At 41.3% G+C, this 10,626-nt stretch overlaps 2 protein-coding genes across 6 annotated transcripts in view; one reads left to right on the top strand and one right to left on the bottom strand.

Annotated features, from left to right (window-relative positions):
• Window positions 1-283: 283 nt before the first annotated feature.
• LOC129838975 (protein dpy-30 homolog) lies at window positions 284-2,825 on the bottom strand. 3 transcript variants are annotated; one of them, XM_055906253.1, is made up of 5 exons: window positions 2,804-2,825; window positions 1,312-1,352; window positions 1,156-1,203; window positions 688-830; window positions 284-493 (listed from the first exon to the last, which is right to left on the bottom strand). In XM_055906253.1, the coding sequence occupies exons 2-5, from the start codon at window positions 1,327-1,329 to the stop codon at window positions 421-423; spliced, it is 282 nt and encodes a 93-aa protein (XP_055762228.1). In that variant the 5' UTR covers window positions 1,330-1,352; window positions 2,804-2,825; the 3' UTR covers window positions 284-420. The 3 variants fall into 3 exon arrangements, with proteins under 3 accessions (XP_055762228.1, XP_055762217.1, XP_055762224.1); XM_055906242.1 differs by lacking the exon at window positions 2,804-2,825 and adding an exon at window positions 1,864-1,969; XM_055906249.1 differs by lacking the exon at window positions 2,804-2,825 and adding an exon at window positions 1,536-1,835.
• Window positions 1,974-10,626, top strand: part of spast (spastin) — a 47,664-nt gene continuing 39,011 nt past the window's right edge. For 2 of the 3 annotated variants that reach the window (XM_055906218.1, XM_055906210.1), the window contains exons 1-3: window positions 1,974-2,497; window positions 8,182-8,265; window positions 10,157-10,240. In XM_055906218.1, coding sequence (XP_055762193.1) covers window positions 2,140-2,497; window positions 8,182-8,265; window positions 10,157-10,240 — 526 coding nt within the window. In that variant the 5' untranslated portion in view covers window positions 1,974-2,139. The remainder of the gene's footprint in view (window positions 2,498-8,181; window positions 8,266-10,156; window positions 10,241-10,626) is intronic. The other variant, XM_055906225.1, reaches the window with a different exon arrangement.

The raw sequence follows: 10,626 nt of genomic DNA, 5'->3' as shown, positions 1-10,626 counted from the left end.
TTTATCAAAGGGGCTCATCACCAGCTCTGTAGCTCAACTAGTGGTAGAATAAAACATGGCACTGGAATGATGCATGTGTCATTTGGCAATATGAAAACATGACATTGTTAATTAGAAAGCAATGTTTCCTCTTGTAAGCATTTTGGTAAATGGACTGAATTTGAATTTAGAAAAATTTGCCCTGAAGGGGACCATGATGCAAGGGAACTAGAGGTGCAACGTAGTTGGTGTCTTGTATATATTAGTTTACCTCTGACATTTGCCCTAAAAGAAGAGTACCATATTTCCCTGCAGCACCATCTTTATTATGGTTTAAAAAACTACATACAGTATCATTAGCAAACATAACCAATGACAAACAACCATTTCCTTGATTTTAAACAGATGGCCTCAAAGTGCACATTTCCATCCGTCTGGAGCTTAATTTCGATCTTCAAACTGTGATTTGTTCTTGAGAAGGAAGGCTGCTAAGAATTCAATAGGATTTGCAGGTCTGAAAGAGAAGACAAAATGGAGAACGTCACATCTTTAACAAAGTCTGGTAGCTTGAAAGTTACTTGAAACCCAAATGCTCTTCCCTTTTCATAGTACTGCTTGTTCTATAATTTTTTTACAAATACATTTCCAAGCATTTCATGCAGAAATGTGAAAAAAATCTGAGCCCCTGCAAAGACATTTTCAACATACCTTTCCTTGGCCAGCACAGATAAGCCTTGAAGAAGAATGGGCACCACTGTCTGATCCAAATATGCCCTCGTGGGGAGCGACTGCAGATCCACCTTCTGTTTGGAGACCTTCTCTGTGTTGGCTTTCTCATTTTCCACTATTCTCTACATAATGTGGTGGTGAAAGAGGTAGCAGAGATACAGAAATATCAACAGTTACCGCCACTATCCATGCATGTAAGCATCTCAAAAGTGCTCAGAATTGCAATCTCATACAATGTAGACTAACCAATTTGTTTGTACCAAAATGTATAGGCTTCACACATTAGTGCATGCTATGTTAGAGAGCTGTGCATACATTGCTTATTCAGTAGACAATCAAGGTTACCATAACTATCATAATGCAGTGTGATGTTTGAGTCTTTGAAATGGTCCCCTTTTCATGGACATGATTTTCTGAAAGGCACAATAATCGTATAGATTGTCATACCTGGATGTTTTCCGTCAGTCCATATTCAGAATGGGGGGTTTCAGCTGTCTAAAAAGGAGCAGAAATATGTATTTATTTAAAAAATTGTCTATTAAACACACCATTTAAATGAAGAGAACCACTTAAAATCCCTAACTACATCTGCATTAGACTTACTGGAGTGTGCACCTCCATAGATTGGTCTGCGTCCGTGTGATCTGAGAGAAACATACATTAACGTCAGCTACCTACATTCTAGGCAATAGGAAGAGGATAGTCAGTTAACGTAAAAGTCTTCAGAATCATTCGGAGACAGATCAGCAACAATATCAAAATGTCAACAACCGCAAGGACGGTGGTTCTGTCATCGTTTAACTAGAACGTAAAATACACACACTTACTCCAGATTAAATTCAGGTAGATAACCACATAGGAGTACCATCCATTCTTACAAGTCAAAGAAAGTACCCTACAGGCAGGCTCGCTACAGTAATGTCGAATGAATATATGAATTCAAGTGGCGGGTAAACTAACGTTACTTTAGCTCGTTGGCTAGCTAACGTTATCATGTTAGCAACGACCTTCCACCGTGAACCAATGACTGTTGCTGACAGAACAGACTGGATTAAACAAATTGTTGGGGTATACGAAAATAATACAAGCTAAATGTACCGCTACAACTATAATAGAACGCAAAAAGTGCCGATAAACGAACAACATTTCACTTACCGTCCGCCATGTTTGTTGTTGGTATTTACGCAATGTGCGTGGTCTACGTAAAATCTTGTTTTCAGTTACGTACTGTCTATGATAGGACAAGAGTGAGCGTGCCACTCCTCTCTTTCCCTTTTGTTCGTTTGGTAACCGCCCCGTCCAATTTTATCAATATTTAGACCACCATGTCTGAGAATATGTGGCAACTGTAGACGCTGCAAAGGTTGAGAGGCAACCCAAGCAAAAGGCAAGACCGTTATGTTATGGATACGATAGTGAGCCATCGGGTGAATGAGTTCTCCGGGAGGAAGAGGCAGCAGAAAGAAGCGAGGCCCTGCAGGGTCCCCGCCCGACGGAGGGGCCACCTGCGACCAGGTGTCACTACATAAACGAAATTTGTACTACTTCTCATACCCACTGCTGGCGTTGTTTGCAGTGCTCCGTGTCCTCGTCTTGCATTTTGGCGAACTCTTCGCCTGGCTGTGCGAGCGGATGTCTCGTGCTATGGCTGCGAGACCCAAACAACGGGCAGCAGACGAGCATGCGAACAAGGTGTGCGAGCAGGACATCGGCGAGCAGATCCGAAACCACCACAAACAAGCATTCGAGTACATCTCAGTGGCTCTGCGAATTGACGAGGATGACAAAGGTATGTTTTCAGTGTAGTGTGACTGCTATTTACAGCAGCACCACTGACTGTTGTGTAGCTGGGTTTAACAGCAGTTGTCACGTTATCAACTGGTATAAACCCATGTGTGGATAATGCAAAGAAAGATACTACTGTCAATACAGATTGAAACAAAACTGGTTAAATTTAACTAGGCCTATTGATTCAAACTATTGATTCAAACTCAGGCTCTGTACCCACACAGCAACGCAATGGAGCATGTACAATTATTATTATATTCTAAATGCAAACGAGGAAGTAAAGAAAGAGAGCGGTCAGTTGACTTACTGGTTCAAGTTGTGATTTTCTGCATGATAAAAGGTGTGGCGCAGAAGTGTTGATCCCATGATATCTTGTGTATTTATGGGGCTTTCCGTAGAAACCGCCACAGTTTTTATAATGTCATCATGCAGACAGAGAGAGAACAGTTGTTCTGTCAATGACATTGTCTGCAATCACATAGCGATATTAGCTTATTGGACTACAGATACATATCTGTCCATTATACCACCACACTATTACTACAATAGCTTACTGTTGAGGCGGTTGACAGAGTTATGCAGACTGTTCAATATGGCTTGGAGAATATTCCTGCCTACTCAACCTAGGTCTCAGACTGGCTGAATACAGTCAGCCATATGGTAGGCCCAGGGGCGAAAGGGGGCAATATGTTAGCGGTAGAGGTCGACCGATTAATCGGAATGGCCGATTTAATTAGGGCCGATTTCAAGTTTTCATAACAATCAGAATTCGGTATTTTTAGACACCTTTATTAAATCTTTATTTAACTTATCAAGTCAGTTAAGAACACATTCTTATTTTAAATGACGGCCTAGGAACGGTGGGTTAACTGCCTCGTTCAGGGGCAGAACTACAGATGTTTACCTTGTCAGCTCGGGGGATTCAATCTTGCAACCTTACAGTTAACTAGTCCAACGCTCTAACCACATGATTACATTGCACTTCACGAGGAGCCTGCCTGTTACGTGAATGCAGTAGAAGCCAAGGTAAGTTGCTAGCTAGCAATAAACTTATCTTATAAAAAACAATCAATCAATCATAATCACTAGTTAACTACACATGGTTGATGATATTACTAGTTTATCTAGCGTGTCCTGCGTTTGCGGTGCGTATCGTTGCTCCAATGTGTACCTAAACATCAATGCCTTTCTTAAAATCAATACACAGAAGTATATACTTTTAAACCATCATATTTAGCTAAAAGAAATCCAGGTTAGCAGGCAATATTAACCAGGTGAAATTGTGTCACTTCTCTTGTGTTCATTGCACGCAGAGTCAGTGTATATGCAACAGTTTGGGCTGCCTAATTTGCCAGAATTTTTCATAATTATGACATAACATTGAAGGTTGTGCAATGTAACAGGAATATTTAGATTTATGGATGCCACCCGTTAGATAAAATACGGAACGGTTCCGTATTTCACTGAAAGAATAAACGTCTTGTTTTCGAGATGATAGTTTCCGGATTCGACCATATTAATGACCTAAGGCTCGTATTTCTGTGTGTTATTATTTTATAACTAAGTCTATGATTTGATAGAGCAGTCTGACTGAGCGGTGGTAGGCAGCAGCATGCTCGTAAGCATTCATTCAAACAGCACTTTCCTGCGTTTTGCCAGAAGCTCTTCGCTCTGCTTCAAGCCTATCGACTCCCGAGATTAGGCTGGTGTAACCGATGTGAAATGGCTAGCTAGTTAGCGGGGTGCGCGCTAATAGCGTTTCAAACGTCACTCGCTCTGAGACTTGGAGTAGTTATTCCCCTTGCTCTGCATGGGTAACGCTGCTTCGAGGGTGGCTGTTGTCGTTGTGTTCCTGGTTCGAGCCCAGGTAGGAGCGAGGAGAGGGATGGAAGCTATACTGTTACACTGGCAATACTAAAGTGCCTATAAGAACATCCAATAGTCAAAGGTTAATGAAATACAAATGGTATAGAGAGAAATAGTCCTATAATTCCTATAATAACTACAACCTAAAACGTCTTACCTGGGAATATTGAATACTCATATTAAAAGGAACCACCAGCTTTCATATGTTCTCATGTTCTGAGCATGGAACTTAAACATTAGCTTTTTTTACATGGCACATAATGCACTTTTACTTTCTTCTCCAACACTTTGTTTTTGCATTATTTAAACCAAATTGAACATGTTTCATTATTTATTTGAGGCTAAATTAATTTTATTGATGTATTATATTAAGTTAAAATAAGTGTTCATTCAGTATTGTTGTAATTGTCATTATTACAAATACATTTTAAAAAATCGGCCGATTAATCGGTATCGGCTTTTTTGGTCCCCCAATAATCGGTATCGGTGTTGAAAAATCATAATCGGTCGACCTCTAGTTAGCGGCTGAATATATGGGTGTTTTCTGTTAAGAGAATGTGTTTCTTGTTAAAAGGCTGAATAGCACTAAAGGGAATAAGCAAAAGCACTATGTGTAATCCTGAGATTAAGTGTATTTATTGGTATAATTCTGTAATGGCCCATAGTTATCTGTACTTAATCCTATAATGGCCATTAGTAATATTATAGTCCGTTAATGGCATGTAGCAATCTTATAATTGCCTATAGTAATCTGTACTTATTATTTTTTGGTAAATAATGTATTGGCTCCGCCACCAATAAAATTGATCCAAGGAAGGGGAAACCCCGCGTAGAGGAAATAACTTAGATTTGGAAACAATGGTGGAGTAAAGCCAAGGGGATATGGTTATTAGCATAAAGTGGGGGGACTATGAAACTTGTTTAAGCATGAAACTGTACAAAAGTAGTGGACTGAGACTGAGTCCGGCAGTTGCTCCATGGACCAACTCGGCTTGTTACTTTGTAATAAAGTCTATTTGAATTCACAAGTTCCGGTATCTGAGAGATATTATTGAACCAAGATTTCCACGACGAGTGCGAGGGAGACCCACCACTAGACCCAGCCCACAATTCGCTGCTTTATTTTTTTATCATGATGATCTAGTCTAACTAGCATGCATAATTTAAGGTGCCAATAAATGTTTTACCGTTTGTTAAAAAAAGGAAAATAACAAAGATGGGCTAGCCTGCATAAATTAAGGTGCCAATGAATGTGGATATGCTAAAACCAGAAAATAAATAGGCTTGGTCCTCCTTCGTGCCACCATCTTTTGGAAACCAGGATGGTTTATATTCCCAATATACTGTACACACACACACACACACAGTAGGATATACAGTACAGCATGAGGTCTACTGCCTATCTGCATGTGCCTTGCTCCAATCTGTGTGATCACAGGGGATCAATAGACATGTGCTGGGATGATGTGAGCTGACATTAATTGTTATCGTCAGCAGGGTGGAAAATGCCATCCGATTCTCTCTCCTCTCCCGAGTTGGCCATGTCATCATGCATGGGCGAACTGAATGAATTGAGTTCCTCCTTGACTATTTACAATGTTCCAATGTACTGTAACTGGGGTGTAATCATTAGTCCAAACAGTTGGGAAAAGGAAGGTTTTGCAACTAAAACAAAAGTTTCTATTGGACAAATTCAGGTAGGTCCCTCCCCGTTTCATTCCGCTTGCTTGCGTTTAAGAAACGCTTCCACTCAATACACAGGGGCCGGAGCACATAGGAAAACAGGCTACATACAGTCAGTGGGGCCTTTTGCTATGTTTTGAAAGGCATAGGCTATACATTCATCAAGTTGGTGAGTTTGGTTAGTTAGACCCGTGATTTCAATGCACACACCCAAAATGTATTGATTATGTTTCTCCCAGAGTCCTAGGTCTGTCATAAGCTAACCTCGTCCCCAAGCTATTTTGCACAGCAGCGTCTTGAGTATATAGGTAAGCCAAACCCTTACTTTGCTGAAGGCAGACATCTGATCATCTGCTTTAGCATAGTAGTTGGAGTAAAGCAGAGATACTTGAAACCAGTCTAATCTTCCAGCTCTGGAAACCCCCCATATCTGCATCCACGTCTTCTCTGCCAATGTTCGATTGACCTACTGAACTGGCTGGAGTGACGTACCAAGGGGCTTACTGTACTCTACCACTGTACTGTACCCGCTCAGGTTTAGCCTAGTGCACACAGTCACACCAGTCCCAAACCATTTCATACATTCAAGGGCTGACTGTGTATTGTATATTTCTACCACTCAGTGTTTTTTCGAGTAGGCATATATTGTAGTGTAGGAAACCTCTTGTGCTCTTTTTCAACCAGGCCCCTCCCATATCAGACATCCAGTTTCTCTGTGTAGCACCATTGTGATGGCATGGGGAGAGAAAATGGTTTTGGCCTCACGGAACAAAGGGCCTGATTCAACGAGGGCCTTGGACTCTTTTGTGAGGCTTTTGTACGCTTAGCTCTCCCTCTGGGAGTGTGGAGAATGCCATCACTTTGAACATGAGTCCCCCAGTATGCCACACTGTTGGCCCACATCTTTTGAAGCAAACAACTGTGTTATTGAAATCTAGGTTTGTTGGGTTGTCTCACTGAAAGATGGGGCATTCCCAGTCCCTGTCTTGGTCTAAATGCCCTACTTTATGTTTTATCATGGTTGGACATTAGCGCTATATATGAAAATAGATCTTTTTTTCATATCTTATCATAAGTCATGACCTTTTCAATGAAGGCTAAGCCTATATCACATCCGTCTATTTATTTGCAATTGAAGGCTCTGGCCTATCTCATGCCCCTAAATAACATAAAGCTGTAGAGATGAGTGGTGGTTTGAAGTGAAAGTCAAATTCATCTTATTTATTTATATGTTGAAATGGAGGAGGGCCGGAGTGGCAGCTATCATTGTCTTTAAATGGCTAGAGAGGATACAATGACAGTTCTCATATTGGTAGGATCCTAATAGAAGTAACGCATATGCCACAGCAGGGTCTTGTTCATCAGGGCATGCAACGGAAAAACTGAAATCGGCGGTTCTTATTTGACAATTCCTCCCTGTTTCAGGCTGTTTTTCAGTTTTGGCACTATCGGCTGAACCCAATAGAATTTCAGGCCTGTCTGCCTGCTTTGGGGATTATGGAGCCCCGGTCTCAATAATACTCAGAATCACTCATAAGGAGTGGATATGCTGTATATTCCCACAGCTATGAAAATCAGTCTTATGACTTGACACTGCTCCACGCCAGAGGGGTTTAAGAGACTGGGTCAGTCATGTGAAATGATACATTATAGTTCGCGTCATTATGGTTTGATCCACGAGTCTCTGTACTTTTTGTTTGAGGTCATGATTGACTGTCTGCCATGCCAAATGTTTGTTTTTGCTATTCTTCCAATGCCTCTTGAGATGCTATACCTTTAGGCAACACAAAGCGTGTAAAACATGTAGGCCTAATGCATGTAAAACATATAGGCCTAAAGCATGTAAAATATGTAGGCTAAAACATATAGGCCTAAAGCATGTAAAATATGTAGGCTAAAACATGTAGGCCCAAAGCATGTAAAATATGTAGGCTAAAACATGTTGGCCTCATGCATGTAAAATATGTATTGTAGACTAAAGGATGCTTAGCCTCCTGCAAAATTACTAAATATCTCATCATTTTACGTTGGCTCTTATTTGACTGTGAACAATGATTTTGAATGTACTCTAACCTCAAAATGCTTTTTTTCTGTGCCTGTCTGACTGGCCCGACCTTGTGGTTTGTGTGTTACTAGTGCACAAGGAACAGGCAGTCCAGTGGTACAAACGCGGAATCGCAGAGCTCGAGAGGGGCATCGCGATCGAGGTAGCTGAAAATGGTGAGTTGACTGTGCATACTTTGCTGTATTTAGTATTTCCAAGGACCTACAGTCGTAGCCAACAGTTTGGAGAATGACACAAATATAAATGTTCAAAGTCTGCTGCCTCAGTTTGTATGATGGCAATTTGCATATACTCCAGAATGTTATGAAGAGTGATCAGATGAATTGCAATTAATTGCAAAGTCCCTCTTTGCCATGCAAATAAACTGAATCCCCAAAAACATGTCCACTGCATTTCAGCCCTGCCACAAAAGGACCAGCTGACATCATGTCAGTGATTCTCTCGTTAACACAGATGTGAGTGTTGACGAGGACAAGGCTGGAGATCACTCTGTCATGCTTATTGAGTTCGAATAACAGACTGGACTCTTCAAAATGAGGGTGGTGCTTGGAATCATTGTTCTTCCTCTGTCAACCATGGTTAACTGCAAGGAAACACGTGTCATCATTGCTTAGCACAAAAATGGCTTCACAGGCAAGGATATTGCTTCCAGTAAGATTGCACCTAAATCAACCATTTATCGGATCATCAAGAACTTCAAGGAGAGCGGTTCAATTGTTGTGAAGAAGGCTTCAGGGCGCCCAAGAAAGTCCAGCAAGCGCCAGGACTGTCTCCTAAAGTTGATTCAGCTGCGGGATCGGGGCACCACCAGTACAGAGCTTGCTCAGGAATGGCAGCAGGCAGGTGTGAGTGCATCAGCACGCACAGTGAGGTGAAGGCTTTTGGAGGATGGCCTGGTGTCAAGAAGGGCAGCATAGAAGCCACTTCTCTCCATGAAAAACATCAGGGACAGACTGATATTCTGCAAAAGGTACAGGGATTAGACTGCTGAGTACTGGGGTGAAGTCATTTTCTCTGATGAATCCCCTTTCCGATTGTTTGGGGCATCCGGAAAAAAGCTTGTCCGGAGAAGACAAGGTGAGCGCTACCATCAGTGTCATGCCAACAGTAAAGCATCCTGAGACCATTCATGTGTGGGGTTGCTTCTCAGCCAAGGGAGTGGGCTCACTCACAATTTTGCCTAAGAACACAGCAATAAAGAATGGTACCAACACATCCTTCGAGAGCAACTTCTCCCAACCATCCAGGAACAGTTTGGTGACAAACAATGGCTTTTCCAGCATGATGGAGCACCTTGCCATAAGGCAAAAGTGATAACTAAGTGGCTCGGGGAACAAAACATCGATATTTTGGGTCCATGGCCAGGAAACGCCCCAGACCGTTCTCCCATTGAGAACGTGTGGTCAATCCTCAAGAGACGGGTGGACAAACAAAAACCCACAAATTCTGACAAACTCCAAGCATTGATTATGCAAGAATGGGCTGCCATCAGTCAGGATGTGGCCCAGAAGTTAATTGACAGCATGCCAGGGCAGATTGCAGAGGTTTTGAAAAAGAAGGGTCAACGCTGCAAATATTGACTCTTTGCAACATCTTCATGTAATTGTCAATTAAAATCTTTGACAGTTATGAAATGCTTGTAATTATACTTAAGTATTCCATAGTAACATCTGACAAAAATATCTAAAGACACTGAGGCAGCAAACTTTGTGGAAATTAATATTTGGGTCATTCTCAAAACTTTTGGCCACGACTGTAGTGCAGATTTCCTTAACATCTCTGGTGCCGGAGAGCTAGTGATATGCAGGGTTTTATTTCGGCCTAGCGTTAACACACATGGTTCAGCTAACTGTGGTCCTGATTGAAGACCATGCTCAGCTGATTATTGTAATCACCTAGTTTGTGGCTGCTGGGCTGGAACAAAAACCTGCATACCCAGTAGCTCTAAGACTGGAGTTGTTTTATCCTTTGCTACAGCAGAGTTCTCCAAGGATGAAAACTGCTATTTTACTAATAGATTGGTTTTTATTCTCTCTTCTCTTCCAGGCGAGAAATATGAACGTGATAAACGTCTACAGGCCAAGATGATCACCAATCTGATCATGGCAAAGGATCGCCTGGAGCTTTTAGGTGAGAATCAAGCATTTGGACACATTTTTGAATGTCTTGCCTTCCCTGTGCATGCTGATACCGCATGGCACCTTCTGAATGGCTGCATGCATGTTGAATGCGTGGCAGGACATTGTTTTATTGTGTGACATTTGTTGCTTTTCATGTTAGCTTAGATATAGTATGTCTGTTAGCTTTATATGGACTGATTTCAGTGCCAACAGAGATTGTATTTGAATTCCATCATTTTGAATTTGTATAACGATATTTGTACTTGTACTTGTATTTTCAGGATTTGGAACTGAATTGAATGAATATTGCATTCAGTTTTAAAATTCGATTTCAATTTAATTGAATATTGAAATCAAATCCAATTTTAATTGTCACTTGCTTTGTACAGAGGTGTA

The sequence above is a fragment of the Salvelinus fontinalis genome, chromosome 3 (assembly GCF_029448725.1).
Source record: "Salvelinus fontinalis isolate EN_2023a chromosome 3, ASM2944872v1, whole genome shotgun sequence".
Classification (NCBI taxonomy): domain Eukaryota; kingdom Metazoa; phylum Chordata; class Actinopteri; order Salmoniformes; family Salmonidae; genus Salvelinus; species Salvelinus fontinalis.
The sequence above is the reverse complement of the archived record's forward strand: the minus strand, read 5'-3'. Positions and strand labels throughout refer to the sequence as shown.